Consider the following 19486-nt stretch of genomic DNA (forward strand, 5'->3'; position numbering starts at 1 on the left):
TTTACGCTACGCCGCCTCAACTTTACAGGCAAGTGCTTTGTGAATAAAGCACTTGCCTGAAAAACTTGCGGCGGCGTAACGTAAATGACATACGTTACGCCGATTTAAAGATCCGCTCTCCTACCTGAATCTGGCCCATACTGTTTATATATCTAAAATGTATCCAGGTATACATTCATTAAAATATATAACCTAAATCCGTCCTATCACCCGCCTCTGTATATTAGCACTTACACTAAGTGAGGAAGGGTCAGTAATGTGAGCCAAATTTAAGAGTTTGATAATGCTAACAGGAGAACAAAGCAGAATGAAGAACTCATTATTATGCTGCTTCCTCCAATCAGGTTGAGACTTAGATATGATTGGTGACCAATCTGCAAAGCTAAAACGGTTAGTTCACATTTACAGAGAAACTGCTTATGCAGGTAAGATGTGTCTGTAGATAAAAACAAACTGTGCAGCTTTGATCAAAGTTTAATAATGCCCTTGTTATTAGTGTTGGTCTTTTACAAACCTCCCAAAGCCTAGAGGAAAAACTCTCAGAAATGGCAACATCCAGTCCTGCCTTGCTGCTAGGACATATGCGGTAGTTTGATAGCTCGATCCTGTGAAAGTGGGGATGAGCTGTATTGGTTGGTGGTGTCCTAGCAATATCTCAGCAACAAGGCAGGATAGGATGAAGCCACTCTAGGAGTTTTACAATCAGGCTTCCAGAGGTATGTAAAAGGCCTACATTGATAGTAAGGCCCCGTACACACGACTGAGTTTCTTGGCAGAATTCAGCCAGAAACTCGATCGGAGCTGAATTCTGCCTAGAAACCCGGCCGTGTGTACACTTTTGGCCGAGGAAGCTGACGAGTTCCTCGTCGAGCCAAATAGAGAACATGTTCTCTATTTCCTCGTTGTTCAATGAGGAAAGTTGGCTCGCCGAGATCCTCGGCGGCTTCACACAGAACTCGATGAGCAAAACGATGAGTTTTGCCCGTCGAGTTCCTCGGACGTGTGTACGGGGGCCTCAGAGAATTATTCAACTTTGGTCAAAGCTGCACAATTTGTTCTCTACAGGGGCCCATTACCTGTATACACATTTTTTTTTGGTAAAGATGAGCTAACTCTTTAACCGAAAATTCAGATCGCTGGTCTGGCTATGCTGAATGGCAAAGCTACCTGAATCATATGACTAGATCAACTCTATTACATAACAAATGCTTTTTTAAACTTCTTACCTAGTTATCAGGGCAGCACAGTGGTGTAGTGGTTAGCACTTTCACCTAGCAGCAAAAGGGTCACTGGTTCGAATCCTGGCCACAACACCATCTGCCTGGAGTTTGCATGTTCTCCCTGTGTCTGTGTGGGTTTCCTCCGGGTACTCCAGTTTCCTCCTACACTCCAAAGACATGCTGGTAGGTTAATTAGATCCTGTCCAAATTGGCCCAGTATATATGTGTGTACGACTGTGTGTCCCAAGATCCTACGGGGTAAGTGACTGCACCAGCCAGGAAGACACTGGCTGAAAAAAGCGCCTAGAGGCGATTGAGTTTGCATGTGTAGCGCTATATAAGTCACTCACTCATTCATTCATTCATTTGCCAAAAGTGATGAGCCCAATGTGCCTAGATTCAGTTCAAAGATGTTCATTGAACAACAGAAAAAAGTTTGGAAATTGCAAATGTTCCCTTAATCCTATGGGGGGGGGGGGGTCCTGGAAATTCAATTTTTAAGGCTATAAGGAAAGGGTTTGTCAAACAAAGGGTATGGGTTGCGGAACACGTCCAGGAGGAACATATACCAATGCAAAAAGTTTTATCTTTTCAAATACCATTTGGCAGGGAGCAGCACTTTTGAGAAGCCGTTATTCATTAGTGGCAGTAGTAATACTGTCACTAGTGAATGACATCCCGCAGAGCAATAGGTTCAATACAAAAGGTGGGTGAATAGGTATTTAGTTTGCCAAAGCACAAATAGCTAGAGTTTGGAGACAACCCTGCATCGCCCCGAACTCAAACTTCACTCATATTTGCCAGGAGTTCAGCTTCATGGTACCAAAATAAGATGACCACTTAGTTTAAATGCTTTAGACTGGATTTGGCAAGAGTAATTAAAGAGGTTGTAAAGGTAAAACACAGTAATGCGACACTTTCTCCCTGGTGTGGAGAAAGCCTCTTGAAGGGGGAGGGGGCGAGCAGGAGTGTCAGGACACACACTAACACACAGCTCCTTTCTCTATCTGCAAAGTAGAGAGCGTCCTGACCCTCCCGCTCACGCCCTCCCCACTCAAGAGGCTTTCTCCACACCAGGGAGAAAGTGTCGCATTACTGTGTTTAGTTACAGACAGAAGAACAGGAAGTGAGGATTTCTCAGAAGAAATAAGGACATTTAAAAGCAAAATGGAAGGATGAGGTAAGTGAAGGAGGACTGCACTAAGGTAAAGGAAGCTATTTAGGGAAACATTTGTTTACCTTTACAACCCCTTTAAGTTTGTTAGTGCCTTGCAAACTCCATGCAGTTGATCTTAGAGGAATAGTCCATTGGCTGAACCAGACTTTACTGGTTGATCACTGTTTTTTTTTCCTGACATAAGACTGGTAACTACATAAACATGCACATTTGGTTAATACAAGCATGCATGATTATACAATAATCAATTAAATAACACAACTAGTTTTGTTTAGTGTTTGGTTGTACACCCAATCACTTTGTTACATCTCCAGCCTAGTTTTATCTAATATGTTCTGAATAACAGATTCTATTGTGGTTCTCCTTCATCAATCTCCCATTTGGACTAAGTGCTTAAATAATATAAATGTAATGTATGCTTGTTGTTTTAATTAAAATTAGATGTTGGTTTCCAGAAGCTGACTGTAATTCCTTTTTATAAGATAAAGAACCAGATAAATTCTGGTCGTGATTTAATGGCTGTTGCAGATGGGACACCATGTCTGTTTATCTTCGGTCTGGTAGCCAAGTAATTATGAATTAATCACAGAACGCTTGAGGTTTTCCCATTTATTCTGCTAGCCATTGTTTGAAAAAAAAAAAACACGATGAAATTAAAAATTCAAGCTAACTTTCTGCAGTAATTTAACAAAGGTGAACACAGAAAAACTGCATAGATTGCCAACACTAATGCCATTTTAAACCTGGGGGTGTTGAAATGAAGCAATAGCCCCTGGCCATTTGTTATTTTACTCTCAATGGCTGATACTAAGAGGATGACATGACATTCTTCCCGGGTCATAGAAATAAACTTTTTGATTTAATAGTTTTTTTTTTATGAAATATTCACCTAACAGTATAGCAGGCAACTAGCCCATAATTCAGTGGTCATCATCGGACCCATTACATTGTCTCAAGGAACAGAGGGCCAGATCCACAGCCAGCCGCCGTAACTTAAATATTCCCATTTAAGTTACACTGCCGCAAAATTTCTACCTAAGTGCCCGATCCACAAAGCACTTACCTAGAAATTTTCGGCTGTGTAACTTAAATCCGGCCGGCGCAAGGCGTTCCTATTCAAATGGGGCAGGTCCCATTTAAATTAGGCGCGCTCCCGCGCCGGCCGTACTGCGCATGCTCACAACGTCATTTTCCCGACGTGCTTTGCGCGGTTTTACATTGCGCCGGGTTTTGAGAATCGCGACGGGCGTAAAAAAAAAATACGAGTTGCGGCGGGAAAAAAAAAAATTGAAAAAAAAAGACGGCGACGCGGGACAGAAGGGTCTTTTTTTACAAGGCCTAAACAGTTTAGGCCTTGTAAAAGCAGCCCTAATATTGCGTTTGCAAACTAATACTTACGGAGAAAAAACGAAGCGTAAAAGCTTCGTGGATCTCCGTAAGTGCTAATTTGCATACCCGAAGCGGCATTTCGACGAGAAATGCCCCCAGCGGCGGCCGAGGTACTGCATCCTAAGATCCGACAGTGTAAGTCCCTTACACATGTCGGATCTTCTCCCTATCTATGAGGAACTGATTCTGTGGATCAGTTCCAAAGATAGAAACAGAGATACGACGGCGTATCAGTAGATACGCCGTCGTATCCCTTTTGTGGATCTGGCCCAGAGTCACTTGGAAGTAACCTGGATATTAGGGCACTTAAATAGCATCACTATAATGGTTCTGCGATCATCTAATCAAAAACTATTACAAATTCCAAAAGCCCATTACAAAACCAAAGGAGAACGACGATTTGCAGTCCAAGGACCGCGATTATGGAATGCATTACCAACCAACATCCGAACAGAAATTGATCACCTGGCCTTCAGAAAAAAACTCAAGACTCACCTATTCTGAAGGGCTACAGAATGGGAAAAATTTATGCCAAGCGCCTTGAGGTGATTTAGTTTGCATTTGTAGCGCTATACAAGTTATTCACTCACTCACTCAATGTTGAGTGTGCAAAAGTATATACAAGTACAAGGTGGATCAGAGGTTGTATGGATAAAGGATATTTTGGGGGGTTTGCTGAGAATTCCAGCCTCTCATGAATGAATGTAGTGTTCCTACATTCTGAAGAGAAGGTTAACATAGACTCTTTGGGGTGGTAAAAGGCACTTTAAAACTAGAAAGGAGCAGGTAAATATAGTATGTTGTGATTGCTGGAGTAAAGGGTGACGGGGACTGAACTTATCAAAAGAAGGAAAAATATTAATGGCGTTATACAGATAGATAAATGCCGCGTACACACGATCGGAAATTCCGTCAAGAAAACCGTGGATTTTTTCTGACAGAATGTTGGCTCAAACTTGTGTTGCATACACACGGTCACACAAATCTTGTTGGAAATTCCGACCGTCAAGAACGCGGTGACGTACAAAACGTACGACGAGCCGAGATCAATGAAGTTCAATAGGCAGTTCGGCTCTTCTGCTTGATTCTGAGCCTGCGTGTTTTTTTGCGCCTCGGAATTGCATACAGATTAGGGGATTTTCCGATAGAAATGTTTTCCGTCGGAAAAATAGAGAACCTGCTCTCAATCTTTTGTTGGCAGGAATTTCGACAGAAAAAGTCAGATGGAGCCTACACATGGTCGGAATTTCCAACAAAAATCTCACATCAGACTTTTCTTGTCGGAATTTTCGATCGTGTGTACGTGACATAAGAGTAGTATGATGGGAAAACAATTGATGGGAAAAGCCCAAGAGGATTAGACATCCAGCACAGGGATGCTATTGCTAATTGGAGAGTAAGTAGGGAAGTATCAAAATACAAGGATTTTAAAGGGTTTGGACTGTGTCATTTAGAGAAACAATCATTTCAATTATCACATCAAGAGAAGCCATTGCAAGAACTTGTGCTGTAGGAAAGTAAAGAAAGTCTGCTGAACCATCTCATGCTGCAGCAAAAACTTTTTGTGGGTAAATTGTTTAAGGGAAGTGACTTAACTTAACACAGAAAAAAAGGGACTTACAGATGTGCACAATTCAAAAAAATGCTAAGCCGACACAGGACAGGAAATTGTATGGTACACTTAACAAGTAAGAACACATGGCAGAATCAGTTTCAGGATGCCAAAGCAGTGGTCCCATGCAGTGTCTGTCAGGGAACTCCTGTGAGACGTTTTGCACACAAACGTGTGCAAGCGCATAGTCTTTGTCATAGAAAGGCACACATGCGCACAGACGCGAGCATGCGCGCATACGTACGAGACTAATTACGTTTGGCGCCAGACAGCCTATTTAAAGGGAGTCTGGGCTCTTGTGCTTTGCTGACTGATCTTCAGCTGTGTTCCAGAGTCTTGCTCTGATCCTGTGTGTTTTCCTAGTATTTTGACCCGGCTTGTTCTTGACCTTGGCTCTGTGTTCTGATCCTGTACTGATGTCCATCCCTGACCCGGCTCCGTTCCTGACTCTGGCTCCGTCTATGATTTGATACCTCACTGCCCGCCTGCTGACGAACCTGGCTATCCCTGAGACCTTTCTCCTGTCTATGTTCCTGGTTGCTGTTAACCCTTAGTTACCTGCCTGGCTGTTACCTGTTCCTGCTAAGCTCATCACAGTCTGTTCCAGGCCGCTGAACCCTGCCAAGCTGTTCTCCAGGGACCTCTGGCTCCAGGCACTCGTGTCCCTCTTGTCCTTCGGCTTCCTCTGTTTCACCTTCAGCGGAGCCAGGACAGGAGATATAAGAGAGGCTGACCTCATCAAATCAGTCCCCTATCCGATCCCTGACAGTGTCCCTGCAGACATAATATATACTGTGAATTAAACCTTGCACACAAAAAATGAGTCGTGCTAAGTAGCAGCTTTCATACATACAGAATAAAGCAGGGTATACACAGTTTTATTTTCATTCAGCCAGCTGGTTGAACAAAAACTCTCCAAAAAATTCAAAAACCTGCATCCACACAAGTGATGAATGAGGATGCAAGTATCTCCTCCGCTCCACTATTGTATTTTGACAGCTGGTATTCCTCCCTCCCCATCAGAATACACTGATCAGCGCTAGAGAGGCATTGGCTGCTGATGGAATGCTGGTTTTCCAGCCGGACTAATTGACAGAAGGTAGGCTTCTGTTGAACAGACAGAGCTACATACATACCAAAATTGGTCTGATTCCTGCTGAACTGGCTGAATTTTGATATGTGTGTACACAGCTTGAGAACATATACTGAGAATTACGCTCAGCACATAAAAGACAGGATGGGGTACTGTGTCACATTTACATACAAAGAGCAAAAACAGAAACTTGTTATAAAAAAACTGCAAAAAACACATTTACAGTATTTTATACATGAATGTATTAAGTCAAACTATGGGCCACCAGTCAACTATTCAACGATAGGGGTTGGGTCGTTTCAGGAGATATCTGTGTATCATGCAGGATGACAAGGGTTATCAATGTTAGGGTGAGTTGACATGACTACCATGTACCCATCCTGCCTCCAACTCTTCCTATTGGTTATAAGCCTCATACATTTAGGCCAAAAGAGATTTGTGGGGGAAATGGGAGAGATAAGGCCAAGCTCAACTTTTGGAATTAAATCAGGAATTTGTATATTAGAGCATATTTGTCAGATGCTAAAGATTCTTTAGCTGCTTTAAAGTGGAGGTTCACCCTAAAAACGATTTTTTTACATTTTTAAATTTTTTACTTTATATCCGGATTTTGTCCAGGGCTTCCGCGTTCTGATGACTCCGGGACTGGGCGTTCCTATCCCAGCCTCTGGGTTCCGATGACTGCGGGACTGGGCGTTCCTATCCTTCCGTTCGATGATTGACGTCTTGTGAAACAGATGACCTGTCGCACAATGCGCGTCACCAGATTTCCGGAAATAGCCGAGCTGCGAGTCGGCACTATACGGCGCCTGCGCCCGCCATGTAGAGCTGACTGCGCAGGCGCCGTATAGTGCCGACTCGCAGCTTAGCTATTTCCAGACATCTGGTGACGCGTGTTGTGCGACAGGTCACCTGTTTCACAAGACGTCAATTGTCGAACGGAAGGATAGGAACGCCCAGTCCCGCAGTCATCGGAAACCCGGAAGCCCTGGACAACATCAGGATATAAAGGTATGTACCGAGAAAAAAAAAATGACCTGCCGAAATGTAATGTTCTTAGTACGCTGGCTCTGCTAGATGTAATTAAAAAAAAAAAAAATTGGGTGAACCCCTGCTTTAACTATGTAAATGAGCAAAGATCAGAATCATGGCCTGGTAAATACTGGTAAGTATTTCATTTACATTGCAGCTTGCTTTAAAAAAATAAAAAATTCCCCAGCAACAGAGTCAATTTAACAGTTTCTGTATCACAGTATGTTCATTTTGCATTATAGTGTGAAAAAGACTTGGCATAGGCTGGAATGCCACTTTAGAACTCTGTAAAGATAACAAGCTACTTTAATTGTGTCTCTCAGGTCATTTGAAATTCAAGCAACTTTCCCGAAGGAATCTCTGTTAACTATCCTGATCTATGACTACGATTTAATTGGGAGTGACGATCTCATTGGAGAGACAAAAATTGATTTAGAAAATCGCTTCTACAGCCTGCACCGTGCAACCTGCGGCTTACAGAGTCAATATGAAATGTAAGACTTCTGTTCAGTAAAAAATACATGTGTCTGAGGACATTTTTATTATGAGTACAGTGGACTCTAGAGTCCAGATACAAAGTTAGGGGAAGAAATCGAGAATTAGCAAATACACATTGTCCGTACCCCTGTAGATTAATGCGCTTGAAAAAGAACCAGCCATGTGTGTCAGGTCAGTAGCTTCTGATGCCAGAAACTTGGTTATCACTTTTTTTTTATGGAGGAACTGTTGGATTTTGATGCAGTGGCTCTTCAAAATATGAGTCAGAAGGTAACTTAGTCTTGGGGATTAGCTTTTGGTTGTTATATGAGTGTTATGGATAGAATTCGTTTTAGGGTTTAAAGCGGTTCAGTGTTACAAGAGGGGGTTAAGAGTCAAAGGCGTGTGTTATGGGTTAACTGTTTGGGTTAGGTTATATGTTAAGTGCTTAGGGGGCTTGGAGTCAAGGGCTCAATTTAGGGGTTAAGTCAAAGTGTTTCTATAGCTATTCATTTTTTTTTTTCATTTTTTGAGGGACACAAGATCAAATCTAAACCTTGAGTATGTTTATTTATGTGTTTTTCTGCCTTCTTTCAACACCTCCGTGAACTCCCAAGCTTTTCCTTCCACCCGCTTCATTTTGTTTATAACGAGCAATGCACAATAGTTGCGGTTATGTGCACTGCTCTGTTCACACTATAAAATCCATAAGCCATAGTCTCTAGTCCCTGTTCAACTCGAAAGCAAGCAAGAGAGGTTGGCAATTAAATGTACTTTGGGCTTCTCCTATATGTCACAGGAGTGCAATTCGTTATCAGAGGAGAGCAGTCTGAAATCTTCTCTCCGCTGATGTCACTGCCATCAGTCGGGGCAGCGCGTCATCCCGACTTCCAAGTCTGGATCCGCCAGCTGCCCTGATTGATGGCAGTCTTAGCCTCTCAGCAGGCCACTGAGACAGCCTCTCCCCACCCTTCCACTGCTCAGCGATCCAATGAGTGCTGAAAAGTAGAGCAGAAGCTATGCTGACTGACAGTCAGCATCGCTCTGCTCAGGGAGGAGTGAGAACCGAGCCATCGGCGGTGTTCAGTGGCTCGGTTCTCAGTGCAGAGATGCCTGGGGACAGCTGCAGCATGGATCTGATGCTGCATTCACCAAGGTAAGTATAAATAGGGAATAAAAAAAACTCATACTTCTCTTTTAACAATGCGTACTTAAAAAGAAAAATTTGGAAATTGCAAACGTTTCCTGAATATATGGGGGATGGATTCTGCAAATTAATTCTGACCATTTTTAGGGTAATAAGATTGGATATGTCAAACAAAGGGCTTAGGAAGCTGGCCACTGCCAGGGAAAATATGGACCACTGCAAAAATGTTTAAAAAAAGTACCATTTGGTGTATTGGAAGTTGTAATTCATTAGTGGCAGTAGCAATACCACCACTAATGAATGACTCTTCCTACAGGCTCACTGCAGAGGGAGGGTGAACAAGCCTTTTAGTTTGTCAAAGAGCAGACAGCTAGAGTTTAGGACTAACCTTGCATCACACAAACGCAAAGTCAAAATGTATCTTTAACAACAAATTTTTCTTTCCCTTTTTTTGTTCTTTAAAGGGACACAGGATCCAATATAAACCATGGGTATACATCTACACCTTAGGGTGATATGGACAGTAGGCAAAACAAAACTGTAGGCCAGCCTATATAATAGATGAGGACGCGGACGCCGCGGACTAGGCCGAAGCCGTGGCCTCGCCTAAAAACTCCTGCCCGCAGCTCCTCAGGACCGGTGCTGTCTCCATCAAAACAAAAACTTGATTTGAATCGTAAATCGAGTTTTTTATAAAAAAATCTCAGTTTTTTTGGGGGGAAAAAATCGTCCAGCTCTACTATATAACCCTACACATACTAGCTATGCTAGTTTAGATTAGTGTTCTTAAGTGTTAATTTTTTTTCCAGCTCTGCTTTTGACACGTTTTACCAGGTGGGGATTGGAACCTGTGTCCCTCAATAGATGACAAATAAAAGAGAATTTTTGCACTTACCATAAAATCCCTTTCTCAGATCCCCTAATGTGTTTTTTTGTTTTTTTGTCACACTGCTTGCTACAATGATACCATATCTAGTGTGGGAGGAAATAAATAGGTCTTAGGAGCTGGCCTACAGTTTTGTTTACCGTGTATCCATTCCATCTGAAGCTGGTGCTATATAACTCATGTTACAGATTGAATCATGTACCCCCGATAGACTCTGAGAAAAAGCTCTTCTGGTCTTCTTATTGTCATAGTGTGTGTATTAGGGCCCTTTTTCATCCATCCGTTTGTGGATGAAAAAGGGACATACATTGGTCCCTATGTGATTGCGGGTGTCAGCGGATAAACATCCGCTGACAACCGTAATCACCCGCCTCCGCAAAGATACGATTTTGCAGACGGAAGAATGTCCTATTTTTTCTTCTGTCTGCTGATCGGATCGGATGAACACAGACACACGGTCCATGTTCATCCGATCCCCCCATAGGGGAGAGCAGAGAAAAGACAGGGCGGTCCCTGCACAGTTTGCGGAGACCGCCCTGTCATCCGACGTCTCAGCTGGGATCTACGGAGTGATCCCCGCTGAGCTTACGGACACACGGAGGCGGATCATTACTGATCAGCCCCGTGTGAAAGGGCCCTAAAAGATTTCTTCTCCCTTCCTGATCTGCTCAAGGTTATCACAAAAAAAAAGGAGCAAAACTCTCTCAAATAGAATTAGATACAGGAAGGGAACCCAAAGGCTCTAAATGTTCCCTACTCTGCCAACACTTAAAAACATGTTTTGTCTAAATAAACACTTTTGGTGAAGGAGTACTTCCCAAAGTGATCAGTTTTTGCCTATGGTGTTTTTTGAGTTACCACCAAAAAAAGGAAATTCTTCTTTAGGTTAACGTGAAAACTTTGCAATTGGCTGATACATTTATTACATACCGGTACTATTCTACATTTACAGACAGTCATATTTGCATTGCATTTATTGACTCAACTTGCATTCAATAGCACATAAAATAGACTGTTCATCTGACTTTCATTCTAGAGAAGGATACAATGCTTGGAGAGACAGCACCAAACCCTCAGAAATACTCACCAAACTGTGTAAAGACAACAATTTAGGTGTTCCAGTATTTACTCCGGGCCAGATCCAGATTGGAAGCAAAGTTTTTAATGGAAAAACTGTGTTTGATCAAGATGGTAAGTACGAAATAATCTTTACATATTGTACAGTTGTTATGCCCTAATGCTCCTCAGAAATCCATTGAGACCATAAATGTCATATAAGTGCAATGGGTCCTTACAAGGTAGTACAAATTTGTATCCATTACTCCATTTCTCCATTATTTCTCCATTGAGATATCCACTGCCCAGGTATCTCTCCGACTCTGCTTGACACACTACCACTACTACTACCACATCCAATACTTTCCTTTTGTGACCCTGTTACCGCAGAGGAGGGTGGTATCCTTTCTTTCTGATGCTCATTAACCACCTGCCACCTGGACTCTTTTCCCTCAAAATGACTCTGGTCACCCTCTTGCTCTATTCTACACTCTCTAACTCACATATTCAATCTCTCCCTCTATACTGGAAACTTTAAAGTAATTATACATCAGCAGAGGGCCATATTTAGATATCGCCCTTTGTACAAGCTCTGCTCCTCGTGACATGTCATTATTTTACCTGCACAGTGGCTCTCCTGTATGTGACAAATACTGTAGTAGTGACTTCATGAGAGTATAAGTAATATTAGGAAGACTTCAAGCTGTTCTGCATGGGAAATGTAGAATAAATGGGTGTCCTGGTCCAGCAAGTATAAATTGCATTATCCAAAATTCATTTCTTCTGCTGGATAGGGCTGTTTACAAAAGTGTTGAGCAGCCCACATAACTAAGACATGGAGGTAAACGATATTCAAAACAGTAACCAGTCCAATTACTGTAGTCGTATCATGGAAAAATGGGATTGATAGATACAAGATACTGAATTTGCACATTGCTATTTGCCTTATGGGTATGAAAGGTATTTTCCCCAATGGGGTTTTTGGGCAGCTCAATTAAATAAATTAGGATACAATGTAAAAGACAAAAGGTTTTTATTGGGTAACAAGTACAAAAGGGAATGTGGGGTAGTTTAAGATATGAGTTGCGGTATTGCACAAATAGTTAAAATTCTATACATTTCACAAGACACAACAAATTGATATACAGCTTGGTATGTGTAGGTACAAGCATGTAAACAATTCCTATTTGCCTTATGGGTAGAGAAATCTAAGTGACACATGAAGATATCAGCAAATCAGGTGAGAAATGTACAGTGCATCCGGAAAGTAATACAGCCCTTCACATTTTCCACATTCTTATTTCAAAATGGATTAAATTCCTTTTTGTTTCTCAAAATTCTACAAACAAAACCTCATAATGACAGCATGAAAGAAGTCTGTTTAAAATCTTTGCAAATTTATAAAAAATTAAAATAACAAAAGAAAATCACGTACATAAGTATTCACAGCCTTTGCTCAATACTTTGTTGAAGCACCTTTGGCACCCATTACAGCCTCGTGTCATTTTGAGTATGATACTACAAGCTGGGCACACCTATTTTTCGACAGTTTCTCCCATTTTTATTTTTTTTGCAGGACCTCTCAAGCTCCATCAGGCTGAATGGGGAGCATCGGTGCACAGCCATTTTCAGATATTTCAATAGATGTTCAATCAGGTTCAAGTCTGGGCTCTGGCTGGGCCTCTCAAGGACATTCAAAGAGTTGTCCCGTAGCCACTCCTTTGTTATCTTGGCTGTGTGCTTAGGGTGCTTAGGGTCATTTCCCATTGAAAGATGAACCTTCATCTGAGGTCCAGAGCGCTCTGGAGCAGGTTTTCATTAAGGATGTCTCTGTACATTGCTGCATTCATCTTTCCCTCAATCCTGACTAGTCTCCCAGTTCCTGCCGCTGAAAAACATCCCCACAGCATAATGCTGCCACCACCATACCAGGGATGGTATTGGCCAGGTAATGAGTGGTGCCTGGTTTCCTCCAGACACTTGCCACTCAAGCCAGAGTTCAATCTTTGTTTCATCAGACTACAGAATTTTGTTTCTCATGGTCTGAGAGTCCTTCAGGTGCCTTGTGACAAACTCCAGGCAGGCTGTCATGTGACTTTTACTGAGGCGTGGCTTCCATCTGGCCACTCTACCATACAGGCCTGATTGGTGGAGTGCTGCAGAGATGGTTGTTCTTCTGGAAGGTTCTCCTTTCTCCACAGACAAACGCTGGAGCTCTGTCAGAGTGACCATCGGGTTCTTGGTCACCTCCCTAACTAAGGCCCTTCTCCCCTGATCACTCAGTTTGGCCAGGCAGCCAGCTCTAGGAAGAGTCCTGGTGGTTCCAAACTTCTTCCATTTACGGATGATGGAGACCACTGTGCTCATTGGGACCTTCAATGCTGCTGACATTTTTCTGTGCCTTGATACAATCCTGTCTTAGAGGTCTACAGACAATTTCTCGGACTTAATGGCCTGGTGTGTGCTCTGATATGGGCTGTTAACTGTGATACCTTATATAGACAGGTGTGTGCCTTTCCAAATCATGTCCAATCAACTAAATTTACCACTGGTGGACTCCAATCAAGTTGTAGAAACATCTCAAGGATAATCAGTGGAAACAAGATGCACCTGAGCTCAAATTTGAGTGAATAAGGCTGTGAATAATTATGTAAATGTGATTTGTTTGTTTTTTATTTTTAATAAATTTGCAAAGAATTCAAACAAACCTCTTTCACATTGTCATCATTATAAGGGAATTGTTTGTAGAACTCTGAGAAAAATAATTAATTTAATACATTTTGGAATAAGGCTGTAAAATAACAAAATGTGGGAAAAGTCAAGCGCTGTGAATACTTTCTGGATGCACTGTATTTATTATTTTTGGGTAAAGCATGGAAGGAAACATCTATCAGGTCTTTCAATATTTTCTGTGTCTTTGGTGGAGATGTCCCCTCATTTTTCGTGTGGTCAGAGGGATGTAAATGAGCATATTCTCTCCAGTGAATTCACAAACCGCAATAAAGCTTTTTTTTTTTTTTTTTATATAGTGGGTAAATATTTATAGCAACTCTTTTAATATTTCTGTATTGTATTGGAGAGAGCTTTTATTTCCTGCCACCAGGATAAGATCTCAAAAAATATTATTTTGTTGGGGACAGAGACAGTGCACTGCAAACTTTTCTTATTTTATAATCCATTTTGCTGCCTCTTTGATAGATGAGCAAGTAGAATCCTATGAACACCTGGCACTGAAGGTTCTTCATTCTTGGCAAGAGATCCCTGGCATTGGATGTAAACTTGTTCCAGAGCACATTGAAACCCGACCACTGTATCACAGAGATAAGCCAGGAATTGAGCAGGTAAGCAGGAAAGACTTTTGAGGTCCAGGCTACCTATACAGTAATACCTTGGTTTGCGAGCATTATTTGTTCCAGAAGCATGCTTGTAATCCAAAGCACTCTTATATCAAAGCAAATATTCCCTTAAGAAATAATGGAAACTCAGATGATTTGTTCCACAACCATTTTATTCATATTAAAATGATCAAAATATGAGCAAAAGCTCAATTAATACCATACAGTACTGTAGTAGGAATACTGAACTGTACCTCTGTATTGAAAAAAAAAAAGAAGGATCATAGTTTTAATGTAAAAAAAAAAATAAAAGAATTACACTCACAATGTTAAGGAGTCTGGAGCTCATCCATGTAAAGCCGCTGTGTATATGTACAGTAAAGCCGCTGTTGTACAGTATACAGCGCTGTATGCGGTCAGAGTTTTGGGGGCGAAAGTGGCATCCAGCGCTTCCTGGAGAACTCAGAGACACTCGGGAACTGTTGACATCACTTCCGAGTGCTCCGAACACACGTTACACCCGCCCCACCCTGCTGGGAGTGTCTCTGCGTGTCTCAAAAAAGCGCTGGGAGCCACCAGCGCCCCCTGAACCTCTGGCCACATACAACGCTGTACTGTATACTGTACACCAGTAGCTTTACTGCACATATACACAGTGGCTTTACATGGATGAGCACCAGGCTACTTAACATTGTGAGTGTAATTCTTTTTATTTATTTTTTACATTAAAGTTACTGTTTGAATATCAAGTAAAAAATTTGAAAAAAATGTTGCTCGTCTTTCAAAACGCTTGTATACCACGTTACTCGCAAACCACGGTATTGCACAGCCATACTGCACCCTATATAGATTTTAGGATGTGGGGCAACTGAATTATGAGTCATAGAGGACCTTGTCTAAGAGAAGATTCATTAAATTGGATTAGTGCACCCTTGATAAATATATAAATTGCTTATCTAGAAAATGCAACAAAAAAATCATTGACTTTAAAGAAAAACTATCCACCAACAAGCTACTCAAAGTACTGCTGTTGATTGATGGCACCAGCATCATGTGCTCACCTGCTGCCCTGATCCACGGCTGGAGTTCCTCAAAGAATTCTCTGATAGAAACACATTATAGGACCAAAAAAATGGGAATTCCTAACCACACCTACTTAATCTTGTTGGACATCCCATTTCAAGCCATGAGCATTAATAGGACATTGTCACCCTTGCAGCTATGACAGCCTCCATTTTTCTGGAAAGGTTTTATTTACCACACAATTTATATTTAAAAGTATGTCTGTGGAAATGTGTGACCATTTAGTTTATGCTTTAGATATACGTTGTACTTTAAAAAGCTGTTCTGCTAAAAAAAATGATAGACGTTATTATCCGGCCAGGGTAAAGCATCAGGGCCCAGATTCGTAGGAGGGCGTATCTTTGTGCGGGCATAGTGTATCCTAGATACGCTACGCCGCCGCAACTTAGAGAGGCGAGTACCGTATTCACAAAGAACTTGCGCCCTAAGTTATGGCGGCGTAGCGTAAATGGGCCAGCGTAAGCCCGCCTAATTCAATCTAGGCTGGTAGGGGGCATGTTGTATGGTAATGAATCGTGACCCCACGTAAATGACGCACCTAACGAACGGCGCATGCACGCGCATGCTTTTTTTCATGTCAAATTTTCTCCCTAACTTACGCCGGCTCAATGTTTAGTCGTCGTGAACGTAACCTACGCCCATCCCCATTCACGGACGACTTACGCAAATGACATAAAATACGACGCTGTTCCGACGTCCATACCTAACATGACTTACCCCTGCTTTATGAGGGGTAAAGTTACGCCGGTCGGACGCCTTACGTAAACAGCGTATTTTATTACGCCGGGCGCAAGTACGTTCGTGAATCGGCGTATCTAGCTCATTTGCTTATTCAACGCGGAAATCAACAGAAGCGCCACCTAGCGGCCAGCATAAATATGCACTTAAGATACGACGGCGTAAGAGACTTACGTCAGTCGTATCTTATACAAATTCTGGCGTATCTGATTCTTTGAATCAGGCGCCGAGATACGACGCCTCACATTCAGACTTACGACGGCGTATCTGGAGAAACGCCGTCGTAAGTCCTTTGTGAATCTGGGCCGATATGTCTAATGTAAGGTATAGGTACCTTACAATAGGCTTGCCATTTTGAATTTTCAGTTATTTTGGAGTAAATTTTACGTAACTGAGATGCTGTGTCTTACAGAAATTTGGTGTGGTAATTAAAAAGATGCAAATATGAGCTGTTTTTGTCCTCTAGGGTCGGATACAGATGTGGATTGACATGTTTCCAACTGACCTGCCACTTCCTGGTCCTCCGGTGGATATTTCACCTCGTAAGCCCAAAGGGTAACTGCAATTCTAACTAATATCCAATACTGTTCATTTCTACTTTGGTGGATCACTATGACTGTTGGTTTTAGGCTAAAGCACTTGTTTTTCAGAGTCAGACCATTGCACAGTATGGATGCTTGTTTTTGTGCAGGGTGTAAGTGGAAAGTTCAGATATGCTGCCATTCCTATTGGTTTATGGTTGTCTTGCATGTTTGGTGCAGTGGAAGTTCACCCCACCCTCTCTTTAGGTCCTCTCCATGTTAACAGATTCCAGCACCCATAAAGCAAGCAACTGAGCTAAAAGTTTGAAAATGACTTGCTAAGCTATTGTTAGACTTGCCAGGCTTCACAAGTTTGTTGCACAATTACAGTAAATTTGCATTGCATAACTCTAGATCAACTTTCTTTGCAAGCAGTTTGCAAACCTGCTGCAAGTTCTGGTTCAGGTATGTTGTGCAATAGTCATCCCACCACAGGGATGACTATTGCAGACTCACCACTGCAATTTTTCTCTTGCTAGAGACTAGCCACGCAAATTTGCTACAAACTGGAAAGTGTCAACTAGAACTTGTGCTTCAAGTGCTCTGCAAGTGTACAACTTGCTAGTGAAAATGTGCAGCAAGTTAACAAACTCACAGTTCAACACTGCCATAAATGTGTGGAAAGTTCTTCACCCTGTCATGACCATGGCATTTGCTGAGCACACCTGTGCATAGTGTAGTTTCCCTAAGGATAGAGCAAAGACGGGAAAGAATACATTTACTTATGGCAGAAAAATGTCTTCCAGCCGTGTTCTGGACAGCAAGAATGGTCAGAATTGTGGAACAAATCTGCCTCTCCCTACTTGAGACAACCTGCCCATAACATGCATAACATGAACGAAAGGTGCTACTGCTACAAAAATGAATACTTGATATTTTACGTGTTACATTTGAAAATGTTTTATCTTTAAAAAAAAATCGACTTTTTGTCTTGAAATCCTCCTAAAAAAATAGCAGTTTACATCTTGTTTAGAACTTTTTGTTCTGTAATCTAAAGGCTGAATATCTGTAGTGTGCAATCTAAAGCACTTCTGTATGTGACTGCTAGTCTCATGAAATGTTCAGTCAGATTTGGTGGTGTGACATATGTGCTGCTCTGTTCTCTTTGCTGGAGAGAAATCTTTACATGTGGACCTGTAGTGCAAGAATCACCCCTCTTATGCTCCAATAATTTTGTGGATCTGCACTTCCTCCATCTTTCCCAATGCTTCATTATTATTACCTTGTAGTGCTACTACCTTAGGACCCGCAGGACTACTGTCAAGGTCTTCCCCACAGGCTTTGCTTCGCAGCCATGCACATAGGCTCATTCGCACGTTGTTTACATAACCAGTCTAGGGAGCTGTTTTTGTTGTTTTTATTTTTGGAGGACTTGCAACACCCTCATCAGTCATCAGATCACCTATAGTCAGGGTCAGAAATGACATGAGGAAGCAAAGTCCTGCCTATAACCAAGATTGCTGCCTCAACAAGAGACACAGTGCCCAACATGGCATGCAAGTTATTGGAAAAATCAGCTGCAGGGGGACCCCAAGCAATACTGGTGACTAGCTACTTGCATTGTTGGCATGTTGTTTTCCATCTGCAACAAATATATATACACTACTCAAAAAAATCAAAGAAACACTTTGAAAACATATCAGATTTCAACGGGCAAAAATCTCATGCTGGATATCTATACTGATATGGACGGGGTAATGTGTTAGGAATGAAAGGATGGCTCATCGTTTGATGGAAATGAAAATTATCCACATACAGAGGGCTGAATTGAAAGACCCCAAAAATCAGCAAGCTAGTCCATTTTTCTGAAATTTCAATGCAACAACTCAAAATGGTCCTCAGTAGTTTGTATGGCCTCCACGTGCTTGTATGCATGCCTGACAACATCAGGGCATGCTCCTAATGAGACAACAGTTTGTGTCCTGGGGTATTTCCTCCCAGATCTGGACCAGAGCATCACTGAGCTCCTGAACAGACTGAGGTGTAACCTGGTGGCACCGGATGGACCGAAACATAATGTCCCAGAGGTGTTCTTTTGGATTTAGGTCAGGTGCGCATGGGGGCCATTCAATGGTATCAATTTCTTCATCCTCCAGGAACTGGCTGCATGCTCTCGCCACATGAGGCCGGGCATTGTCGTGCACCAGGAGGAACCAAGGACCCACTGCACCAGCGTAGGGTCTGACAATGGGTCCAAGGATTTCATCCCGATACCTAATGGCAGTCAGGGTGCCATTGTGTAGCCTGTAGAGGTCTGTGCATCCCTCCATGAATATGCTTCCCCAGACCATCACTGACCAACCACCAAACCAGTCATGCTGAAGGATGTTACAGGCAGCCAAAGGTCTCCACAGCTTCTCGAGACCCTTTCACGTCTGTCACATATGCTCAGGGTGAACCTGCTCTCATCTGTGAAAAGCATGGGGCACCAGTGGCGGACCTGCCAATTCTGGTGTTCGATGGAAAATGCCAATCATGCTCCACAGTGTCCGGCAGTGAGCACAGAGACATTCACACCAGTGACCTGCTGGAGGCCATTTTGTAGGGCTTTGGCAGTGCTTATCCTGTTCCTCCTTGCACAAAGGAGCAGATACGGCTCTATCCATCTCTCCTAGACTAGCCTGCCTAGACTAACTACCTGCCTCCTGGAATCTCCTCCC

At 42.3% G+C, this 19486-nt stretch overlaps 1 protein-coding gene across 2 annotated transcripts in view; it reads left to right on the top strand.

Moving 5' to 3' along the window:
• FER1L6 (fer-1 like family member 6) overlaps nucleotides 1–19486 on the top strand; it is a 285773-nt gene that overhangs the window by 230168 nt on the left and 36119 nt on the right. For both annotated transcript variants that reach the window (XM_040354933.1, XM_040354934.1), the window contains exons 33-36: nucleotides 7847–8017; nucleotides 11070–11224; nucleotides 14288–14430; nucleotides 16712–16800. In XM_040354933.1, the coding sequence (XP_040210867.1) occupies nucleotides 7847–8017; nucleotides 11070–11224; nucleotides 14288–14430; nucleotides 16712–16800 (558 nt within the window). The remainder of the gene's footprint in view (nucleotides 1–7846; nucleotides 8018–11069; nucleotides 11225–14287; nucleotides 14431–16711; nucleotides 16801–19486) is intronic.

Source organism: Rana temporaria, chromosome 5, assembly GCF_905171775.1.
Source record: "Rana temporaria chromosome 5, aRanTem1.1, whole genome shotgun sequence".
Lineage (NCBI taxonomy): Eukaryota > Metazoa > Chordata > Amphibia > Anura > Ranidae > Rana > Rana temporaria.